The sequence below is a fragment of the Pristis pectinata genome, chromosome 16 (genome assembly GCF_009764475.1).
Source record: "Pristis pectinata isolate sPriPec2 chromosome 16, sPriPec2.1.pri, whole genome shotgun sequence".
NCBI lineage: Eukaryota > Metazoa > Chordata > Chondrichthyes > Rhinopristiformes > Pristidae > Pristis > Pristis pectinata.
Window position 1 is genome coordinate 34,550,550 of NC_067420.1, and position 25,178 is coordinate 34,575,727.

Sequence of the window (25,178 nt, forward strand, 5' to 3'; positions counted from 1 at the left end):
TGACTTGGCAAAAACGATTACGGCATCAAGTTTTGATAATTATTGAGAAGTTGAAGGTGTGGGTTCAATGCAATGCAAAGACCTTAGACAACAGCTTGTTACTGTATTCCTGAACTAACTTGACAATTTAGGATGGATACACAGAATGAAGTACAGTAGAATATTTAAATATCTTTACTGGTCAAATTTTCTCAAATTAAAAGCATGTTCCACCAGAACTCATGATTTTGAGTTCATTGAATTTTGCTCCCATTGTACACTTACATCCCTCAAGTTATATTTATCTCTCAAAGATCCCCCCGCAGGTGGAACCACAGTTGAAACACAATCAGTCCCCCTAAATCCGCAACCCAAAACTGAAAATATGGACTGTTCTTAAAATTAAAAAAAAATCTGAGGTTTACTGTACTCAGCTGCTGTTCTAATGTCCTCAAAGACAACATCCATGGTATAAATCCAAAAACAAATAATAAAAAAAATTACTGAAGTATGAAGAATATTGGGTACACAAAAGAACTATTCAGAAACCCATCCATGGATGGAAAAAAGGTAATTTTTTTGAATGATTTCAGTTTATTTAAAAGGTCTGGTTTCCTGAGTGATGTTGTTGTAATACTAACTGGCTATCTCCTGCATTAAAATGACCAAATTGGAAAACCCAGGATTAATGGTCTTTGAAAAAGTAGGAGAAAGTTGAATGCAAGCATGATAAATGAATGCTTATATAAAAAACAGTGTACACCTCTGACAACATGTTTGAACAAACCAGATATCAGGCAAAATATATTAAAGCATTTGCTACATAACCACTCCACGGAGCTTATGTAAATAGCAGATTGGCAAAGTGACTTTATTTCTGTGGTGCTCAGAATTGGCCAGCTTGTGCTTGCAATTTATTATTTAAGAACAGCTTTCCCCAACAATCAAATCAGTATATGAAAATTCACAAGCTAATACTGAAATCCACACCATACTGAACCACCATGAGGATGTGAAATCACATGTAGAGTTAGTAGCTGGAGTTTTCTACATTCATGTGACAGATACTTTCTATTCAGTTGGATGCAAATGTCTTTTCTGAAGATCTCTTGTTATTATGTTAAGACACCAAGTGTACGTCTGTTAACTTCCCTCCACCACTGCCCTTACTTTTTTTTTTGTGGACGTCAGAGCTTTAGAATGGTTTATTACGTAACATTGGTGACCTGCCAGAGCTTTAGATCATATTAAAATGAGTTTGAAATCACTCCTTAAATGACAAATTAGTCTGAGCTTCCGGTTCGTGTCAAAGGAGCATTTTCATAGATCTATGCTTGATTAATGAAGTCAGCCTTTCAAATTTGCTTGAAAATCATTGTTCAGACTATAAAAATGCTGGAATTGAAACTTATGATCATAAGCAAATCTGCATGGACATATGACAGTTCATAATGCAAATGCAAGCTATAATACAACACAATGTTTTTCAGCCACATTTCTCATATGAGAGTGTGTAAATGCAAATGACAGATGAGAAGTGGAACTACTACAGTTCAAGAGTCATCTTTCCAACACATCTGTAAAGGGTAAAAATGACACTGACACCTGGTTGCAAAACTATGGCTCATTCTATTTATTGCAAGGCGTAACCTTTGATATTTAAAAAATGATTACCAATGATTGGTGTGTAAATGCAATGACAAAAATAAAAGGGAAGGCACAAAGGCAAAGTGAAGAGACAAATACACTGAGTGAGGGTGAAATTTAAGGAGACTGTAAAACTAGTACAGATGTGACAAATAAATATCAGACTCATTCGAATACTAGAGGCTTCAAGTACTACATCCTATTGGACTGACTGTTTAAAAAGAACCTTACAGTTTACAATTAATTACAAATTAGCAGTGACTGGTGAAGTCATTTAAAAGAGATGAATAAAAAGGTGGTTTGTTTTGGAATTGTTTTAACAATGAATAGATGTGAATAAAGTCATAGAACTGTTTAGGGTTCCAAAGGGAAGCTGTCCTTTTTAATAACAGCACGTTGCAAGTTTTGTGCTGAAAACTTTTACAGTTCCAAATTCACATAGGCCAGCCACTGCAAAGACTTCGCAAATAAAATCCAGGTGTCTCATTTTCAATGATCCAAGTATTTTCAGAATAGTGCTACTCCTGAAGGAATGCATTAGGGAGCTGGCAGCACTGGAGTGGATCATTGAAGCAGCTTGAGTCAACACAGCCAAGGACGTTCTTGGACTTTAAGCTATAGTTATATCATCCCATGATGAATCAAGCCCCTATCACTTTTGTTAAGGAACATAAAGCATGCATCTCTGTATTCAGTTCCAATTCCATTACCCATTGGGGAAGAGCCCAAAGGAAAGACTAGGCATGTCACCTTTTGTCAAGAAAGCACCATCTCTGGATTTCATTCTTTCTTATATGATGTAACCAGTATCAACAACTTTTCTGCCCACCTCTACTCACCTTAAGAGGCATTTTTCCAACATGTTAACTTTGCAACCCGGGGAGAGAACACATTGGACCTGGTATTCACAATGCATACAGAGCTGTCCCCCGCCCCCACCTTGGCTACTCAGACCACATCTATGTTATGCTGATCCTGACATACAAACCACTCCTTAGATGCTACAAACCATTCCAGAAGCAGATAAGAATGTGGCCTGTGAATACAATGTCAGCCTTAGAGGTCTGCTTTGAATACACGGACTGGAGTATGTTTAGAGAAGCAGCCATCTATGACACACCATCAATTTGGAGGAGTATGCAGCTGCAGTGACTGGCTACATCAGCAAGTGCATTGACGATGTCACTGTCATCAAAACCATTACCATACACGCCAACCGGAAGCCATGGCTGACAGCAGAGATACATGAACTGTTGAAAACCCAAGACGCTGCCTTCAGGTCAGGTGATGCCGCAGCCCTCAGGACAGCGAGGGCCAACCTGCCTCGTGGTATCATGGAGACAAAGAGGAGTTATGCCCAGAAGATCCAGGGCTACTTCTCTGATACCAAGGACGCAAGGCATCTGTGGCAGGGCATCCAGGCTATCACTGACTACAAGCCCCCACCTCGCATTTGTGACAATGACTCCCCCCTCCCAGATGCACTGAACGCCTTTTATGCTCAGTTTGATGCACTTAACAACAAACCTGCGAGCAAGACACCTCCACCGCTCAATGATGAGGTACTTTGTCTGTCCTCAGCTAGTATGAGGAAGATATTATCCAGGGTTGACCCTTGGAAATCAGCGGGACCTGATAACATACCTGGCCGTGTGCTCAGGGACTGCGCAGACAAGCTGGCAGATGTATTCACTGACATCTTTAACGTCTCTTGAGCCGAGTAGTTGTCCCCTTATGTTTCAAATCTACCACCATCATACCAGTGCCTAAAAAGACACCTGTAACCTGTCTAGATGACTACCGCCCCGTAGCGCTGACACCAATCACCATGAAGTGCTTCGAGAGGTTAGTCTTGCAACACATCAAATCCATTCTCCCTCCTTCATTAGACCCCCTTCAGTTTGCATACCGCCCCAATCGGTCAACCGATGATGCAATGTACTTTGCCCTCCACCTGGCTTTGTCTCAACTAAATCAAAAGGACACTTATGTTAGGATGCTCTTCACAGACTTCAGCTCTGCCTTTAACACTATCATCCCACAGAACTTCATAAGGAAGCTACACCTACTGGGCCTTAGCACCTCCACCTGCAACTGGATTTTGGACTTCCTCCCTGAAAGGCCACAGTCAGTTTGCATTGGAAATACCATCTCAAATATCACCAGGCTGAGCACTGGAGCCCCCTAGGGCTGCATGCTCAGTCCACTACTGTTCACGCTGCTGACCCATGACTGTTCTGCCAACTCAAGCTCCAACCATATCATCAAGTTTGCTGATGATACAACAGTGATGGACCTCATCAGCAGGAATGATGAAACAGCTTACAGAGAGGTGGCGGCGAGGCTGGTGGATTGGTGCTCAGTCAACAATCTCTCCTTGAACGTGAACAAAACAAGGGAGATGATTGTGGATTTTAGAAAGGCCCAGGCTGACCACTCACCCCTGCGCATCAATGGCACCATTGCACAGAGAGTCAGCTGTTATAAGTTCTTGGGAATACATATAGCAGACGACCTGTCTTGGTCAACCAACATCTCCTCGCTCGCTAAGAAGGCACAGCAGCGTCTCCACTTTTTATGGCGGCTGAAGAGAGCAAACCTGCCCTCGCCCACCCTTACCACATTCTATAGGAGTACCTTTGAGAATGTCCTGACCAGCTGCATCTCTGCCTGATACGGTAACTGTAACATCTCTGACCGTAAGTCTTTTCAGAGAATTGCGAGTACAGCTGGAAAGATCATTGAAGTATCTCTTCCCTCCATCCTGGATATCTACAACACACGATGCACACGCAAGGTCTGCAGAATCATAGATGACCCTTCTTATCCCTCCACGACCTATTTGTCCCACTGTCATCTGGCAAGCAGTACCGGAGCATCCAGGCCAGAACTACTAGACTGTACAACAGTTTTCTCCCCCAGGCTGTCAGGCTCCTGAATACCCCGGAGAAAGTTTCAGACAAATGCCGCATCAAAAGCCCTGGTTTGCACAATGGCGTATAAGAACTTTGGCTGCTGCTGAACATGTTTACACAATTAGTGTAACACACTGAATTCTGTATTTTCTTTGTCTAACTTGGTTTTGCACTAACTCTGCACTAAATTGTATTCCGTATATACCGTTTTTTGCACTATTTGTACTTGCACAATTTTTTGTCTGCATATATTGTTTGTCTTCTGTTTTATGTATGTCCTCTGTTGTGAGAGTCGGGGGGAAATGACACTTCCTTCATGTGTTTTTATAGCATATGGGTGAATGACAATAAAGTAACTTGATCCTTAACATCATCCTCTTTCTTGGCAATATAGTCACTTTATGCATATGTAATGATAAGACCTCCAACACATCTCCTGTCTCATCCTGAGGCTCCATGCTATCTGAATAGTATCCAACATCTCTCTTCAACCTACCATGCCAACAAACTTCATGCACTTGCCATTACCTCACAGCTTCCTTCCTTGTTGCCCTCCTTGATCCAAAATGGAACTTTCAATCCCATTACAAAACCTGCTTTCAGTAAAGTGATGGAAGAGGTTACTGGAAGGCCATGAAATAATACTGGCCAAACTCACTTTGGGTTCCACCATGACCATTCAGCCAGAGCCTTGCTCCAAATATGGAGAATTACAGAAATGATCTGACAGTAGCCACCTTGACATAAAGACAACATTTAGCCAAACACGACATCAAACGAGCACTAGTAAAACCAAAGTTAACAATCAAGCGAAGTACTCTCCACTGGCTAGACTCCTGCCAAGTACGAAGGAAAATGGCAGTGGTTATTAGAGGCACTACAGCACTAGGATATTGCTATAATTGGTCCTCAGGACAGCGTCTCGTCAATAATCAATGATTTCAGTAATGATCTTCCCTGCATCGAAAGATTAGAGGCAAAGATAGTTGCTAATGGATCAGAAGGAGTGCATTTTACATCATTAATGTGTGACTGAAGTCATAATGAAGAAGGGAGCACTTCAAATTTTTGTGGTAATGGAATCAGTCCTGAGACAAGAAAGACCTGTACAAAATGGACATCATAGCTGGCAAGTTCACACCAAACTGTCAGGGTTGGGCACCTGCATGCAACTGTAATACAGTGCATAAAAGAGTTGGAATGGTAGATGGCATCAGAGTAGAAAGTGGTGCCGTTTTAAATGGGAGCCGACTAAGTGAGAGCATGAGAAGGAAAAAGAAACAGATCTAGAATATGTGTAATCCACAGAGCATCATGAATAAGTTTAGTGAGCTGCAGAAATAGCTGTATGAGAATATGACGTATAGTGATAAATAAAACATGACCAACTAAAAATAGTCAGGATTAGGCAATTAACTCTGGTGGATACAAGATGTTTAGAAAAGATGAAGGAGGAGAAAAAAGGAAATGAAGTGGCAGTATCAATTAAAGGAGATATGATAGTGCTGGAGGGAGAGTGCACCCTTGAGAATCTATTTAGTTAAGAGTTAGAGAATGAAAATGGAGCCATCACACTACAGGAGTATTCTATAGGTTTCCCCAAGAACAAAGGTTTAAGGGTCGGGACAACATGGTGGGCCGAAGGGCCTGTATTGTGCTGTATAGTTCTATGGTTCTATGGTAACAAGTGGCAGCAAGAGGAGCAAGTTTGCAGGGAAATTAGAAATGTGCAAGAACAATAGTTGTGAGATTGCAGAATTTCAATGAACCCTTTCATTGATTGGAATGACACTAAAGGACAAAGCAAGTCGGTCCCAAAATGTGCTCAACAGAATTTCCTTGATGAGGACCTATCTGGCCAATGAGGCACAAGACATTGTTGGATTTAATTCCAGGAAACGAGGTGAGCCAAGTGTATCAAGGATCAGGGAAAGGATACTTGGGAAGCAGTGATCATTAAATTATATAAGGTTTAGATTAACAATAAAATGAAGGGCATGGAACAATCTAAAGCAAGGCTTCTCAACTGGAGGAGGGCTTACTTCATTGGGATGAGAAGAACCAAGGTAACAGAGAATCAAATGTTAGTAAACTGTAACAGAATACCAAGTTACCCTTTAAGGGGGAGATGTGAAAATGTTACCTAGCTTGTACTTGAAGCAAGCTGGAAAGTTAGGAGAATAATAACCAGTGCTCCCTAGATGACAAAGGATACACAGAAGCATACACAAGAAGAGGTTGTATGATGCACGTCAGCTGAATAACTCAAGTGAATCAGACTTGGTACCAGTTAATATAGGAAACACAGAAGTCTTCTACATCCATGGGTAGGGCCAAGTAGGGATAAGCAAGGTGAAATAAACACAGAGGACGACGACATAGCCAGAATAAAATCAGAGACATTTAGTGATCAAAGGAAGCCTTTCAAGATGTGCATGCTGATCAAAGATGGATTTTAGGTTAATCCAATTTTTAGATCAGTCTCTACCAATGACTATGTAGATATGGCAGACTAGTACTGTGGCAGATAGTCAGAGTATTTTTCCCCAGGGTGGAAATGTCAAATACTGAAGCGCATAGCTTTAAGGGGAGGAGGTGGAAAGCTTAAAAGGAGATTTAGGAGGCAAGTTTTTTTTTAAACTACAGAGAGTGGTAGGTGTCTGGAACATACTGCTGGGGAGGTGGTGGAAGCAGATACGATAGCAACGTTTAAGAGGCACTTAGACAGGCGCATGAACAGGCAGGGAATGGAGGGATATAGACCTTGTAGGATTAGTTTAAATCAGCATCATGGGCATAGACATCGTCAACTGAAGGGCCTGTTCCTGTGCTCTGCTGTTGCACATTATATGTCCTATGATGAGTATGCTGTCAAAATCTAAGTAGAAGATAAAATAAATAATAATAGGGTGAAAATTGATTAGGAAAAGATTCTGAAAAGGCTGGTTATGCTTAAAGTAAACAAGTCCTCTTGTCCACATGGAATGCATCCTTGATTGTTGGGGAAGGTGTGGCTGGATGCTGCAGAAGGGCTTGCAAGATGAAGAGGATGTGCCATGATTAAAAGGGGTGCCAGGCAATTACAGTTTAACCTTACGTTGTGGAGAATCGTCTAGAAAAAATAATTTGGGGAGAACATTCAACCCATAACGGGTTTGTTTAAGGCAAATCATGCTTGACTAATTTGAGTGAATTTTTCCAATGTGATAAGAAATCGAAAAGTTGATGAAAGGAATGCAGTAGAGGTTGTTGCTGTGGACGTTCTAAAAGTAATAGTTCAACATAAAAGACTGGCTAGCAAAACTGAAGATTGCAGAATCAATACGAAAGTCATCGTGACAGCGAAAAGGCAATTCCGTGTTAAGTTGGAGACACAATCGGACGCACAACAGCTGTGGCAGGGTTTGTATGCCATTACTTCCTACAAGGCGAAACCTAACAGCATAAATAGCAGTGATGCTTCACTCCTTGATGAGCTCAATGCCTTTTATGCATGCTTTGAAAGGGAGAACAACACACCTGTGCGAATCCCTACGGCGTCCAGTGACCCTGTGATCACTGTCTTGGAGGCTGACATCAGAACATCCTTCAAGAAGGTGAACCTTCGCAAGGCACCAGGCCCCGATGGTGTAGCTGGCAGGGTACCGAAAATCTGTGCCGAAAAACTAGCTGGAGTGTTCAAGGACATCCTCAACCTCTCACTGCTGCGGTTGGAGGTTCCCACCTGCTTCAAAAGGGCATCAGTCAACCTGCTCAACCTCCCTCCATAACTCAGTCCCTCGAGTATCTACTGTGATGAAGTGCTTTATTATGATGAAGTGTTTTGCGAGGTTGGTTATGGCTAGAATTAACTTCTGCCTCAGCAATGACCTGGACCTGCTGCAATTTGCCTACTGCCACAACAGGTCTACAGCGGACGCAACCTCACTGGCTCTCCACTCAGCTTTGGAGCACCGAGACAACAGCAAAATATATGTCAGGCTGCTGTTTATTGCTCAGCATGTAGCATCCTCATCCCTTCAGTATTAATCAACAAGCTTCAAAACCTGAGCCCCTGTACCTCCCTCTGCAACTGGATTCTCGACTTCCTTATCGGGAGACCACAGTCAGTGCGGATCAGTAACATCTAACTCCTTGCTGACAATCAACACAGGTGCACCTCAAGGACGTGTGCTTAGCCCACAGCTGTACTCTCTCTACACTCATGACTGTGTGGCTAAGCACAGCTCAATCGCTGATGACGCTGTTGTTGGTAGAATCTCAGATGGCAACGAGGAGGCATGCAGGAGTGAGATAGATCAGCTGATTGAGTGATGTCACAACAACAACCTCGCATTCAAGGTCAGCAAGACCAATCTACAAATCCAGATATGTAGCATATCTGGATTTTCAAATGGCATTTCATAGCTACCACAGAAAAGCTTATGAGGTTAGGGTCTACATATTCACAGTGCCCACGCACGCGCGCACACACACACACACACAGAAAAAGGCTCGTGTTCATTTACAAGAGCCTTTGAAAATGCTAACACATAATGAAACGATGATTAGAAACCCACAAGGGGCAGTGAGATTCATAAATAGAGATGTGAAGTTTACTGGTTAAATCACAAATGTAGCATTGCATTCAATTCTGGTCACCTCATTTTAAGGAGTATTTCATTCACCACAAAGCTGGAGATGGCTAGTAACCAAGCAAATAATTAGGTAAGTTTTCAAAGATAATTTTGGAAAAATCTCAAGTCTGCATCACAAATCATTAAAACAAATGCAGAACAGGCATAGAGATGAGTACAGACCCATATGTTATTTTCAGTAATAAATTCCAGGAATGTTCTTCTGTATTTCTAGGACTTCATATTTTTATCATATAGATCTTCAAAAACATCTTAGCTAACTGAGCAGGATACACAAAAACAGTGTAGTACTTCGCAAAGTCTTTCCAAGATCCACAGAAGTTCAAGTTTGGAATGCACAGAAATATTCTTCACTTGCCTAGATAAGATCAGTTCTACCACTCAAGAAGTTTAGGTAGCTTAAGATCATACAAGACAAACAGCCTGGTTACTTGTCACCCTATCCATCACCTTATAAGCACCTTTTACCATTGGTGTAGAATTCACCACGTACAGGATACAAAATGTACTGCAACAGCACACCTTGATTTCTCCAAAATTGACCTCTCAAAGGACAAGAGTAGGATAAGATATCTTTATTAGTCACATGTACATCGAAACACACAGTGAAATGCACCTTTTCTGTAGAGCACACGAGATCACCACTGCTGGGACATTTTCCTCCAAATCACATGCCACTCTGACTTGGAAATATGTTGAAATCCCTCCACAAAATTATGGAACTTCCTCCCTGTAGGCACTGCTGCTGTTTAAGACATCAGTATATTAATACCTCCTCAAAAGCCAATCGGGATGAGCAAAAAAAATGGCAGCCTTGTCAGCACTGCTTATATCCCATTAATGAATATAAAAAAAATATTGTCAGTGTCATCTCATATTCCTGTCCATATGTTGCTCAAATCCTCATCTGTGCCTTTGTCAATTCCCAAATCAATTGTTCAAATGTCTCGCAACCAACATTCTTATCTTCTAACTATAAACTTCAGCGAATAATAACAAGCTGGAGGAACTGAGCAGTGTCTGTGGTGGGAAAGGAATTGTCGGTATTTCGAGTCAAGATCCTTCATCAGGACAGAATGTAGAGGGAAGGTAGCTGGTATAAAGAGAGGGGTAGAGGTGAGACAGGGGCTTGTAGACGACAGGCAGATCGAGGAAAGGTGAGGGATGATGGGCATATAGACCCAGATGGGAGAGGGGAGACTGTAAGTGGAGATAGAGTGGGGACATAAAGGCTACAGTGCTGGAAACCGATAATGGGAACCATTCAAACAAAGATGGGCAGATCGAACCTGACGAAGTGAGTGGGTGGTAGGCAAATGGAATCAGGAAGGGGCGGGGGGGGGGGAAAGAGGTGATAGAGACTGGAGGGGGGATGGGTACAGAAAAGAGAACAAAAATGGGAGGGCCGGGGTGGACCAGAAGAAGATGGGAAAAAACCACAGGGGGTAGGGTTACCTGAAAGTGGAAAATTCCAGTTTATATCATTGGGTTGTAGATGACCCAGGCGGAACAGGAGGTGTTTTTCTTCTGGTTTGCACTTGCCTCATCCTAGCAGTGGAGCAGGCAGAGGAATAACAGATCAGTGTGGGAATGGGTAGGGGAGTTGAAATAGCATGCAACTGGGATATTGGAATGGCACTGCAGTCTGAGCACAGGAGTTCTTCAAAATGGGCTACCTAGAGTGCACTTGGTCTCACCAATGTAAAGGAGGCCACATCAGGAGCATGGAATGCTGTAGACAAGGTTGGAGGAGGTGCATGGGAATCTTTGCCTCACCTGGAAGGGCTGTTTAGCTCCCTGGATAGTGGTGAGGGAGGAGGTGTAGGAACAAGTCCCACACCTCATACAGTTGCAGGGGAAAGTGCCAGGACTCAGGAAGGGGTGGGAGAGGAAGGATGAGTGGACAAGGGAGTAACTGAGAGAGTGGTCTCTGCAAAAGGCCAAAAAAGGGCAGGGAGGGGAATACGTAACAGGTGGCAGAGTCCAGTTGCACTGGCTAGAATGACAAATGATGATGTGCTGCATGCAGAGGCTAGTAGGGTGAAAGGTAAGGACAAAGGGAACTCTGTTTTTTTTTTGGAAGGTGGGGGTGGGAGTGGGAGTGAGAGCAGAAGTTGAGGAAATGCAGGAGGGGCTCCATCAACCACAGCAGAAGGGAAGCCATGTTTCCTGAAAAAGGAGAACATTTCACATTCCTGGAATGGAAGGTCTCATCTTGAGAGCATAAATGGCAGAGAATGAGAAACTGGGAGAAAGGGATGGCATCCTTCCAAGGTTCAGGATGGGAAGAATGTAGCTTCAGCTGATTCAAACCCTGATGCTGCCATTATTTTCCATAACAAATTCTGCTTATCAATCATCTGTCTCAATGCTTCGAACGCCAGTGACCTATAGCTTAAAATTGATGATGTCTTGTTATCTTCACAACTTTGAGTGTTCCTACACCATGTAACTATAAACACTGCAGTATGTTTAAGTCCAATATACCTGGTACATTTTATTCACTTTGTGTCACCATTCCACATCCACGGGGGGTTCCAAGTCAAAAGGTGAGGAAGGTAGAGGATGATGAAGAGGACGATGAAGAGGACGAGTATCCCTCAGCCTTCTGGGAAACCTACTGCCATAGCAATGCCATTACCAGCAAGAACTACATCTCCCAACAGCTATTACCTTCCAGTGACCACAGGGAGCTAATAGCTGCTGGAGTTATAGCCCATATGAGCACCTACTCACCACCAACTAACCTAACATATGTTGATCAAAAACAAATAACATCAGCATTTATTTCAAACCTTTGAGGGCCTACACAAATTAGCTGTGTTACATTTACTGGCTATAAAGTATACTGGCAAGTCTAGAGGTCTGAAAACTAAAATCAATGCAAGTTCTTTTTTCCTTCTATGACAAATGCACTGGATGGATAAAAGACCATATAAGATCAAAATAGAATCTGTAACATTGGGGGGAAAAAAGCAAGATATTTATTTGGTACTCAATGCATTTAACTGCTACATTTAATCACATACATGCAACTTTGTATTCATTAACAAACACAGGAAGTTCCCAACTCTTTCCTGAAAGATCTATTTTTATTGATTTGAGATTAGACAGAGCTCAAAATAGACGAGTAAAAATAATTTAATCACTGGTCTTTATAATTTTGATGCCAACTAATTTGAATTAGAAGCATCTCATACTAAATTCTACCAGAATAACTTAAACAAGTTAAGCTGTGAGAAAGCTGTCCAAGGCAAGTGAAGGCAGTTTCCTACACTCCCATCTGCACTAAAACTCCAAACATACAGATCCCACACTGTTTAACTGTATCCTATTGAGTGCCAAGTAAAACATTTTTGAATGAAGTAAAGAAAATGTTAAATTCCGGAAATACAACCACAGTACAATTCCTTGAATTTATTACTGAACATACACCATTCACAGAAAAGCTTATGACAAGTAACTAAGCAAATAAGTTTAGAAAACTTCTAAAGATAATTTTTGAGAAATCATGATGCCATGGTAAATGTAAAAAAATACAGAATAGGCAAAGAGATATGTACAAATGTTTGTATCTTTATAAAATTATAGGAAAATGCAGCACAACAAGAGGCCAATCAGCCCATCAGGACTGCAGTGTCTCCTTTAAAGAGACATCGCTATTCCTCTGGCTCACCTGCAAGTATTTTTACTTCAAGTACTTATCCAATTCCCTCTTCAAGGCTTTACTGAATCTGCTTCCACTAGCTGATTAGGCAGTCCATTTCAAATCTGAACCACTCACTGTGCAAAGTGTTTTTCTTCATATCACCACTGTGCCTTTAGATAGTCCACTCTTCATCCTTTCTCTTTTTGCAAACTTTGTTTCTGATTTCTGCCAAAATGGTGCAGTCTTCAAGTATCTCTTCTTGTTCTTCAACATGCTCATTGTATTCTATGTTAAAACTAAAATTCATTCCACCATTTCCTATTCTTTATTTTCCCAGAATCTATCTCCCACTGCTGCTTCAGTCCATTAGCTACTGAAATATTACTGTGTCACTGTCTTCTGATTGACGTCCTATTTCATTGTTTTCTACATATGTACATAAACATTAATTCTACATCTGAGTTCATCCACTAACAAAAAAAAGTCCTCTCCAATTTGAACCCCTGAATCCCATTTTCAACTCCTGGGAATATAACTGAAGACAAGTGTTCATAATACTGGCTCATTACAAATATTGTCAATATTGTGTCAGAAATTGCAACTTCAAGTCCTGCTCCAGAGACAGGAGCACAGAATCTAGGCTGAAACCTCTTGTGCAGTCCACAGGAAATGTAGGACCAGAGATCCTATGCTCTGATGAGACAACAAAGCATATTGTTTAAAAAAAGTAAAAGTTCACTTTACATTGATGTTACTAATATCGAACTAAAACCATGTATCGGAAGCACTAATGAAAAAACTATATGTTCTATTGCTAACAATCAGTAACACAGTCTTTATGAAACAAGGTTATGAATGTAGTGTGTCTCCACTATACATTTAGAAAATGTGTTTTGACACATGCGAGGGTCTAATCAAAGACAGGTCATCAGACATATGAAACAAATGTCACTGGAAGAGAATTGTGGAAAAAATTTATGCAAGGTAAATGACGAAAAAAACGAGACAGCTGAAATAAGTGAGCGCAATATTTAGCAGTCAAGGAAGGAAAATAATTCCAGGTGCAAAGTCCAAGAAATTTTGGAAAACATCTCAAATGGACTCTAACATGCTGTGAACAAAAACCATGCGAAAAGAAAGTAGCCTGCCAATGTGGGATTGAAAAGGCAATCAATGTAAGCATTAAATGGATCCACCAAATATTTAATGTCCATACAATGGGGCTAAAGGCAAACAATAGCATCATAAGGCAGATGAAGAAACTATACGACTCAGTTAAAGATCACCTTGTGACACTTGATGTTGGATCTGCAAAAGTTCTACAAGTTCATAAAGAAGTCAAATTTCAGCCAGGTTGTCAACATTCTGTGAACATTCTACCAAAATCTGTAATAACTCAATGTAGCAATGCACCTGAAGACTCCACTTACCTACTGCATATAGCCAACAATGCTAAATTAAGCTACAAGACAAGAAGGCACTGAGATCAATGCCCACTCCACATCTTAACATCCACAATCCACTCCTGATAAATAAGCAGCATATATTAAACACTACTCTGCTTGTTGGTCTGTCCTAGGACCTAATGTCATTTAGCATATCAAAATATTGACAGTTAAACACAAAAACATGTTGACAGATGATTCTCTAACGCTCAGAAAAATAACATATGCTAGCCAAACTAGAATGTACCCTGTTCCTTCAAATTATGCACAGTTGTAAGATAGGAAATGACCTCTCACTGTAAAAGAACTGGTCAAGAACAGAGTCAAAGGTGTATCCACACATTAATCCAAAGCTTTCTGAAGCTCTTGGATGGCATTATTACTGATGCAGAATTATTAATGACGCTTGTACTAAAACAGCCAAAGAAAAGCTATTCCCAATTAGTCTGTGCAATAGAGTTTAGTCTGCACATTAGAAGCAAAGGAGAGCCTATCAAATGCCTTCTAAAGCACCTTTTGGTATTTACAAGGTTTAATATACTTCTAGAGTCTCTTTAACTTCTGAGAAATTTCAAAAAGGACCTCTTGAAACATTTCTAAACATTAAAGTTGTTGCCATCACAGCAGATGAGAATTTAATCTATGGTGTAGAGAGATAAGTCAATAAATGAAACTACAGATCTACCAGAAACCATACCAGAGAAACAAAGCTAAAGCTAAGTTGAAAGAAAGGGACAAAATATTTGGGCGCAGGGATCATTTGAAAATAGGGACAGACAGGCCCTTCAAAAACTTAAATTCTGTTCTAAATACTTTCTATACTAACCGAAAAGTTATTTAGATGATTTCTGGAATGAGCACTTATCAGTTTACATTGAAATTATCAGGACAACCACTTCACTTTGAGACAATCAGCAGAAGTGTAATAAGGAAGTGTCACCCAAGGAAATGTCCAGATGAAATGGGAATCATCTCAATCACTGACTAATGCTTTATATCAACATTTTAAAAATATATACCTGATGAATAAAAACTTCACTATTCTAATTTGGAGAAATTTGAATATTAAAGTTTGATTTTTTTAAAAAATCAAGAAAAATGCAGAGTTTAAAACTATCCAGCTAAAAATTAATCCAGCCAAGAGGCTCCAGAGAATGAGTGTCCAATTTTAAAATCAGAGAGATTTAAACATTTTCTTGAAGAAAGGCAAAGATATATTTCCTGCTGATGATGCAAAGTAGATGTGCTCATTAATAATGTTGAAAACAAGGAATTCATGTCAATCTAGTAACCAAGTGTCAGAAAACATCAGTGCTTTTCAATATTGAAGATGAAAATATTAAGAATCTGCAAGCTACTGCAACAGATGATGGATCATACCATGGACCACCATTTAATTAATTTGATTGGCCAAACAATACAAGCGCAGCTATGTCACTAGTTCACCAACGCATGCAGAGTTAAACGACATGGCAGAGAATGCTACTGTTGAATCAAGAATGTTGAAAAGAAAACCACACAGGTTTTGCTTGAACGCTAAAAGCGAACCATGTCAGTGATATGTACTGGTAAAAAACCCACAAAATTTCAGTTACAGGCCATCCCCAGGTTAAGAACACCTGACTTAATGGACACCCCTACATACGAATGAGCTACCAAATATTATTAAGTTCAAAAGTCCAAAGTACGTACATACATACTTTCCTATGAATGGTGGAACTTGTTTCCCCCCTCTCTCTCTCTTTACTTTTAGTAATTGTTTTTTTTAAATCAGTCTTGTGCTCTTGAAGCCATTACAATAATGTGGAAGTATGATTACCATATTTACCAATTTTAGTGTATTTTCCAACTATGGACAAGAAAATATAGACTTCTGGATGTCTCTAAAAATGGAACCTGTTTGTTACCTGGGGACACCCAGAATACATAACACAAATGACCCAAATGCAACAAAGGTATCCAGAAATATCAAAAGAAAAGTGCAGTCAACAAAAACAGCATGCAAGTTCATCAACTGAGGTCTTTAGTGGCAAAGCTTCTTGGGAACAGTATTAAGCAGAGGTCCAAAACATTCACAAAAACTTTAGCCATCAGTCACTTTTAACAGTAAATACTGAAAAGGTAAGGCTTTGCAGTGGACACTGATCTTATGCATGCTTAGTTCTTACTTAAGAGCTTGCTCTCAGTAAGAAAGATATTTTGGTATTGGTAAAAATTAGTACCATAACAAAACTGGAAAACTACTGGTGTTTTATGAATCCAAGTATTTACATATAACTGGCTAAGCAATCTTCCTAAATCCAAGTTTTTCCACTAGTTCACTACTGACTGAATTTATCACTAAAATGTATTTAAATGTGTTCAAAAAGTCAAGGTATTATTTACTGAAAGGAAAACTCTTTAATATTTTATATATCTCTGGAATTATGCAACAGCTAATGATGCTCTCAGAAAATCTGCATACACCGCACTCACAGATATCTAATTAGGTTTTTAAAAAATGGGGCAGCAGAGGACACTATATCTTAGGATCATTCTGGATCGGATTGATCATTATCCATGCTTTGGTAAGCAAAAATGCTTACCATCTCAAATGCTCTTTGAGCATCTGGCCACAACTAAATTTAAACAATTAAATTTCTTGCCAAACCAATAGGTACTAATGAACTTTCAATGTGCAACCAGAAGGTTCTGTTTTACAGTGTTTGTTCAATTCAAACACCCAAGTGAGGTCATACTGTAGCTAAAGACTGTATCAACTGATTTTACTTAACGCTGTGAGCCCAAGATGCAGGCTTTGTAGTGTTAAATGATTGTTCATGAATGCAAATGTCACAAGCAAGGCCAGATTTTATTTCCCAGGCTTAGCTGTCCAAGTAGGTGGTGACAGATCATCTTCTTGAATGACTGCAGTCCATGTGGTGAAAGATACAGTGATAATGTCTGAGTCAGGACGCTGTGCAGTTTAGGTGTAGGTTAAAGAAGTTTTGAGATTTGCTGTATAGCATCATGTAGATGGCAACAGTGCATCGGTAGTGGAGGAAGTGAAGATTTAAAGTCGTGCTCAAGATGCCAAAAATGTGGACGACTTTGCTCTAGATCAGAGTTCTGAACTTCTTGAATGTTGTTGGAGCTGCCTTCTTCGATCTTGTAGATACTGGAAAGGTTTACTGAAGTCAGCACATAGTCTCACTCACCAATGAATGGCCAGCTTTTGACCTGTTCTTTTCATTTCAGTATTGATGTGAAAATAGTACCAAGTGTGAAATACTTCACTTAATAAGCCAAAGTTTGTTTTTTTCTAATTTCTGTAGATACCCCTATCGTAATATTTTTGCCTTTTCATATCTCTATGGGAACGAAATCTGTTCATCAATTCTTAAGTACAAAAAAAAATCAGACCAGTAAAAAGAAAAACACTAAAACTAATTTTGTTGCAGGAGTGAGAATAATCTTGGCCACAAATGAAAATGTAGTAAATGCAAATTTCAAAAGTCAACTGCATTTGGTTTTCCGTGAAAATCTGGAAACATTATGCATGTTTCTGCGTAACATGAATCAATTTCTGGAGGAGCTATCCGCACCAGCCAGCTTGTGACTGGGTCCACACTCCTTGCAAATGTGTTTTATGATGGATACAAATCGGAATCAAGATCTTTGGCAACAACATTTTGAGTTGCTTTAGAACACCACAACCAGGAAGCTATCCATCTTCAAACTCTAGAAGACCAGTTTCTTGTCATTAATCTAAGAATTTAAATCCTGCTTTTCTTGAAATTAGCTTAATCCACAGTTAGCAGTAAATCTTAAGATCTTTCATAGTCTTATCTCTCAGTCCCATTTTTAAGTGTATAAACTACCTGGAAAATATAATGTTCAAGCAGAAAAATGTTACTGGAACCTGTGTATTTAGAATAACAAAAAGGTTTGTTTGGCATTAAATAATTATGGATAACAATAAAATAGTTCCATAAAAATCTGATTATAAAATGTTGTCCCAAAAATAAGCTGGGCTATTAAATTTTTACAACATAGAACATAATATCTGCAAGGTTGTTTTTTTTAAAAAAAAAGCCTAATGTTGCAGTGCCAGATACCTGAAAAGTTTTGGTTAAAATTTAAAAAGCTGTATATTAAGAAATAGTGATCATTACAGCAGCATGTTTCATCTCTGGATTCTAGCAAAGGGAAGGGATTGATATTGGATAAAAATGATCTGAGCCATGGCAACGATCAATTCATAAGCTGACACTCTCATAATCAGAAGGTTGAAGATCCAAGGTCCACTCCATTTGAGTAAAGACAAATGGATGACATTTCAGTGCAGTGCAGAGGAAGTGCTGTTTTACTTGTGGCGCTGCCTTTCAGATGGGAGGTTAAACTGTGGATTTGCCTGCCTCTTCAGACTTGTGCGAGATTCTATGATGTTGCTTGGCACATAGAAAAGGAGGTCATCCTGATGCCCAACCCAAATTCAACCCTCAACTCAATGTCTTACATTATAATCATGTGTTTTTATATTTGAGGTTATTCCTTGTATATACTGCATGCCATACTTTACTACTACAATCCATAAACTAGCTAAGAAATGCTTTTGTATTATGTAAATGAAAATCTTTCTTTCTAATTTCTCAACAAATTTGAGCTGGTGAGAAAAGTAAAACCAACCAAGCCAAATTCTATCAACTGACCATCCGTAGAAAGGGCAGAAGTCTGACCAGGTGTGATGTGGGGAATTGTGTGCCCCATGGTTAAACATCTTGCTACTGGCTAACAGCTGAGGTATTTCAGCATGTTATTTGACAAAGAGAGGAAGAAGTAAATTCACTTTTTATACAATTGAGGGATATTTAACATTCCCATACACAAGAGAAATTGTAATTGTATCAAAATTTTAAAAATAATTTTTAAAAAAAATTTCCAATAATAACAGAATTGAACAAAAAGACAGATATGAAGAATGCATGGTGATCCAGGATAAGATAATCATTAAAGGAAGGTTTGTATTTTTTTAAATAAGCAATATATATGACTGGTTTAGTAATAGTACTGCATTTTTTAAAAAAGGTTGAGAGCAATGTCGCAAATTACAGAGTTCACATTGATCCCTCAGCAACAATGATATCCACTGCTGTAGAACATGTAAAATTGAAACTGTTATAGATAGGATTTAGATTCAATATAGGCAGGAGAAATTATTGGATTGTCAATATGGCATTGTACCCAGATCAAATTAATCAATTTGTCCTATTGACGGTCACAGGCTTGTGTACACAAATAGACTTCAAGAGTTATACTTCAGTGATTTTAAAAAAACTTAGGAAGTGTTTTAGAATAACAAAGCCATGCTTGGTCTTGCATTACTAGCTCCTTGATTTTTGATTGATGTCAGTACAGGGTATGACCCTGTTTCAGACCACTGGATAAGTGGACATGTCACTAAGACTCCAAGTTCCTGATTTCAGAAAAACACCTGTGAAATGTGATGCACAGCCAGAAGTTGTGTACACATTCACCTAGATCTCACCAAGACACAAGAGACGCGGATGCTGGATTCTGGAGCAGCAAACAATCTGCTGGAGGAACTCAGCAGCAGATCAAACAGCATCTGTGGTGGGGAGGTGCATGAAACTGTCGACATTTCAGGTTGAAACCCTGCATCAGGACCACCCCCTCCACACACAGAGATACACAGATACTGCTCAACTCGCCGAGTTCCTCCAGTAGATTGTTTACATCTCATTGCGTTTGATAATGAATGCCCAGAGCACTGATCCCCTATCGCTAAGTTTAGTTAAAAGAATACAAGCAATATTCCCATATAACCTAGGATATCTCTATTAACAAAAGTCATTGAGAACTTGATAATTCAGTACTTTTAAGATGAAGCTTTGCAGCCAATTTAAAACTGACATTGGTGTGTGACTGCTTCATGACAGGGGTCTTACATACCACTTGACCTTAATGAGCTTGGACATCAGATGATAATCAGACACAGAGCTTGTAATGTCACTTGTGTGTTAACATGCACCCAGTAGAGTCTCAGATTCAATTTAGAAGGAAATTAATTTACTAACAGACCACCTTCCAACATGTCACATGCATAGTGTTGTGTCTAAAGAACACAAACGGGTATGATAAACAGGTACAGTTTTGGAAATACTGAGAAAGCTACCTACCATCTTTACAAGCAGAACAAATAGTTAACACAATTAAAAGTACTGGTAAACAAACCACTCTAAGTTTCTCATCACTCAAGTAGAGAATAAAACCTTGCAAAATGCAAAACTTTTTTCTAAGTTGTAAGCTGCATTACACCAACTTTTAAAACTGCAAATTATAAGCAGATCAAAATAAGATTAGTCAGATTTAGATGTCAATTCATAACAGCCCCAAATCCTTGATATTTTGTTATCTACCAATTGTTCAATATGCTGCTGCACAGTAAGGTTCAGTCATAGTGCATGTCTAAGGTTTTAGCTACTAAAGGTTTTTAGTGCTTTTATCTAATGAAATCAAATGAAAATACTAGTTACTAGCAATATGATGTTACAATACACTTTAAACTAGCTGTAGCACATGTCCCGTTTTGGCTTTAAAAAAAAAGCAAAGTAATCATGTCAACATAACTCAACACAGAGGAGGAAGGAATTTGGAAAAACTCTGAAATTAGTTAGAAGTTGGGGTGGTCTAATTTTGGACTGGAGGAGAGAAAAATGTTACTCACTGATACAAGAACAGGCAATGAAAAGCAACGCGTGACATTGGCAATTTTCCGCAAACGTGAATTGTTGTCTTGCTTTACTGCTCAACTAGCTTCTTATATTAGTGCATCCAGCTTTTAAAGCCACATTCTGGTTTTTATTCAATAAATTCAATAATTGTAATGCACTTTTGGACAATAACTACCACACTTATTAACTAACAATTCTTGAACTAGACAACCTGAGCTGAATAACTATACAACTTGATATTTTCTATTGAGCAAATATTAAAAATACATTCATCAAAAAAAGTTTTCCACTAAAATCAAAGCACTACCACTAACACCTTCAAAAGGAAATTTGACACATTCCTGTAACAAGGGCATTTCCAGTGATAGAAGATCTCCTGGAGGTTTGTTCAATTGCCTTCTGGAGTTTCAGAGAATTTACTGTTAACTTTTTTTCCCCAGAAGATTCCATGGTTAGGTTCCAGATCAAGATTTTTTTTTAAAAAATCAAAAAAAAATTGCAGATGCTGGAAAATAAAAGGACCTTTGACCTGAAACGTCAACAGTTTCTATTTCCACAGATACTGCCTGACCTGCACTATTTTTCTGATCAGGATTGTTGCTCATAGATGGTGTTATTATGTTTTTTGGTCAACAATTCAAAATGATAACCATGAAATAATCATGGGGTAATGCAGCTTGATAAGATTATTAAGCATCAGAGAATGAACTGGACAGATTCAGATGTTACTATACCTGCTCTTTACTAGAATTGGCTAAACCAGGTTTTTTCTTCTTTTTAATGGGACTCAATGAATCATCTTGCGGAGAGTGTCCATTTGAAGAAGGCTGGGGGCTAAGCTGTTTTCTTTTCAGACCCGTACGTTCTCCAGAACCAAGATCTGAAAAATAAACTCGAAACATTAAACCAAGAAAACTTCAACCACTCATGGCAACAAAATTAGAGAAATTTACTAAGAGAAAGCAGCTTCTGTGAAAATCCTGCTTTTTGATAGTTACTACTGAATTTGAGGAAGACTCACTTTTGTTTCTCTTTATGTCTCAAGTACCTTTGTAAAATGTGCTTACACAAAAAACAATTCTTTGTTGCTTACCCTCTCCCAATTCTTAGAACTATAACAAACATATGCAAATATCCTCAGGACACTTAACAGTGGTAAAATCTTAATAAACCATAGGAACATTTAGTAAGACAAGATGGACTCCTCGTACTATGGTCCCCTGGTACAATAAGATCAACTTTTGACCTCACGATCTACCTCATTATGGCCTTGCACCTTATTGTCTGCCTGCACTTTCTCTGTAATCTGTAACATTTTATTCTGCATTCTGTTATTGCTTTTCTCTTGTACTACCTCAATGTACTGTTGTAATAAACTGATTTGTATGGATGGCATGCAAAACAACATTTTTCACTGTACGTCAGTACATGTGACAATAATAAACCAATTTATTGAGTATTATTATACGAATTGAAAATAGCATCTTATTAAACATGGTTATTGGGTTCAAATGTCTGGGAATACAAATTAAAAAGTAGGAACCTTAAGAGTAAAGGAGGAAAATTAAGCAAAACTTTTCCACCAAAAGGGAAATGGACTGTGGAATATATCACCAGGGAACTTTGCTGTAATACAGGCAGGATAAATACGTACAAGGTCCATTATGTTAGAAGAGAGAAAAATAAAAACACCAAGAAGAAAATACAGGCATTTACTCTGAATAAAAAATGAGCTTAATAAGCGGAATACCCTTTAACAGTTCCAAAAAGCCTGCACTTATGAAATGATGGTCAATATTCATCTTGATTTTGCAGTCATTAGTAAACCAGCATTTCTTGCTCTTCATTACTGTTATAATTGCCAATGGGCATCAGAAGTCTTAAGTCACGTGGCAATCATTACACGATCTACAGAACTAGCAACAGCATGTCCCTTCAACTAACAGTTCACTACTATTTCCAGCATCTCCAACAATTTAAACTCTAAAGGAACAAGGCTCCACACTTATAACTGTCCTTTCTTGGAGAAGTTGTTGGTAATTAATACATGTGATTCACTAAAAATTACTTATGCTTAAATGATTAAGCTGTCACGTGTCCTGACTGTTATTGACCTTTAGTATGTAAGTGGCCCAACTTCCCACCTTAGTCTCTTGGAAAGTAACAGCTGTAACAAAAAATTACTCCCTAATAATAGTGAGTACCAAATCCAGGACAATGTATCTGAAGATTAGTGATCCTTGTGAGTGAAGTATCTCTTTTATTAATTCTTTAATTACATTCTGTTATGTAACCAGATAAATTTCAAGCACCCAAATTGTTCCTGCTCCAAGAGCAGTCCAAAGCATTTCCACCATACAAGAAAATCACTAAGTTTCTGTTCAGTTATTCTAATGATAACAAATTCTATTAATACCTATCTTACATATGCAGGCTCAGCATTTTCATTCATTTAAAGTAGTTGCATTAAGGGACTCAATCTATGGTTATATTATAAATATTTGTGACTGCAAAAGCAGCTTCCTATTTTGGGAGAAAATGCAACATGAAAGAATATTCATCTCATTGAGCCACTATACCCAAAAGGCAACAAATGCAATCCAAATCTAGGCCCATACAGATTACCATTGAAATTATGTATTAAGGACTGGAATGTTTTACATATTTTTTGTAAGGAATCTTATAACTGAAGCCAAATCAAATGCACATTTCTTATTAGTGATAGAGCAGAGAAGTCCTAATGTTATAGCTGTCACTCTTACAAAGCATATTCAAATCTTTGCAATTTTCTCCCATCACATTAATCAGAGAATAAACATTTTAATGACCAATTACTTCCGTCTCAACAGGACAATAATTTCACACAGCATTTCAAACCACTGTCCTTAGGAAGGCCAAGCACCTCAATGTCTCCATTTTTCGCTTAGACCAATAAGCTTAAAAAGGTTGGACCTGCGACACAAGTCAAATACTGCACAAAAATACGGCTGAAGAATTTCAGCTTCCACCTTCAGGCTGGCAGCTGTCCTGTTGGTTCTGGACCACTCAGAATGGGCAGATCCAATATGAACGTGTACTCTTGAGACCTTTCCAACAATGCTGGCTGCAGTCACGATACTCAAGTTCAGACAGCTGACCACATCATCTATGAATGCTTACTCATTCAGGCACCCAAATTCTTATTGATATTGGCAATTCTACCTGTTGCAGGCTCCCTGGTCCACATATCTTCAATGCATGTGGCAATGGTTGCTTCGTCATCATCATTGGGAAATAATTTACCGCTTTACACAAAATAAACTTCTATCCTTTATCTAGAAGCAACTTAGGACAGAAATGTTGTGCTGCTTGCTTTTTTTTTTGTTTGTCAAGTTTGACAGGGAACTGGAAAACTTTCACAATGGTGAAATGTTTTACAATAGAGTGATTATTCTTCACAAGAATTTCCACCCCAAAATATGTGAAATTCCAAATCCAGTAGTTGAAGACATTCTTGAGAGAACTGGTGATCACTGAATTATTTTTTTACTTTTTATTTTTTTCCTTTCAAGAAAATAGACAGTCACTAATCAAATGCACAATTACCACAAGAATTATCCTATGAAATGTTGGTCTCCGACTTCTATTCAATGCCTTTACAATAAACAACTAAATCCAAACACTTAACTTATTGACCAACAAACCCTGATTGATTTTAGCAAGAGTGCATCCAAAGTAGAAATATCAAGAAGCAGTCACCTCTAGCTTAAACCACAAGTCAGGAATACTTATTCTATTGCCAAATAGCTAACAAATTGCCAAATCTATAAATATGTCTTGCCTTAGAAAGGAGAAAAGATGCAATTTCACTCCCAATTAAAAATCAATATTAGTATACTTTTGCAGATTTATCTGAGCTTCTCTAGTGATTTGTAAGTTCATATGTTACTCAGTGCAAAACAGGATGAGAATGGGGACAATAATGACAGAACATGAAACAAATTATTAAACTTTTCAGAACTCTTGGGAATTAAAACAATACTAATTGGTCAATATTTTCTATGGGCAAATTTGAATATCACTAAATTGTAACACCCCTAACTGTTCCATTGTTCCAGGATCAGTCAAGGTGAGCTAATATCTGCAAGATCTGCATTTCCAAAGCCAAAACTTCCACTACAGAGCTTGGTGTT

General features: G+C 38.8%; 1 protein-coding gene across 12 annotated transcripts in view; it reads right to left on the reverse strand.

Annotated features, from left to right (window-relative positions):
- The window catches only part of zmynd8 (zinc finger, MYND-type containing 8), a 77,168-nt gene that overhangs the window by 39,353 nt on the left and 12,637 nt on the right, over window positions 1-25,178 (reverse strand). For all 12 annotated transcript variants that reach the window (XM_052030989.1, XM_052031000.1, XM_052030999.1 and 9 more), the window contains exon 3: window positions 21,741-21,886. In XM_052030989.1, the coding sequence (XP_051886949.1) occupies window positions 21,741-21,886 (146 nt within the window). The remainder of the gene's footprint in view (window positions 1-21,740; window positions 21,887-25,178) is intronic.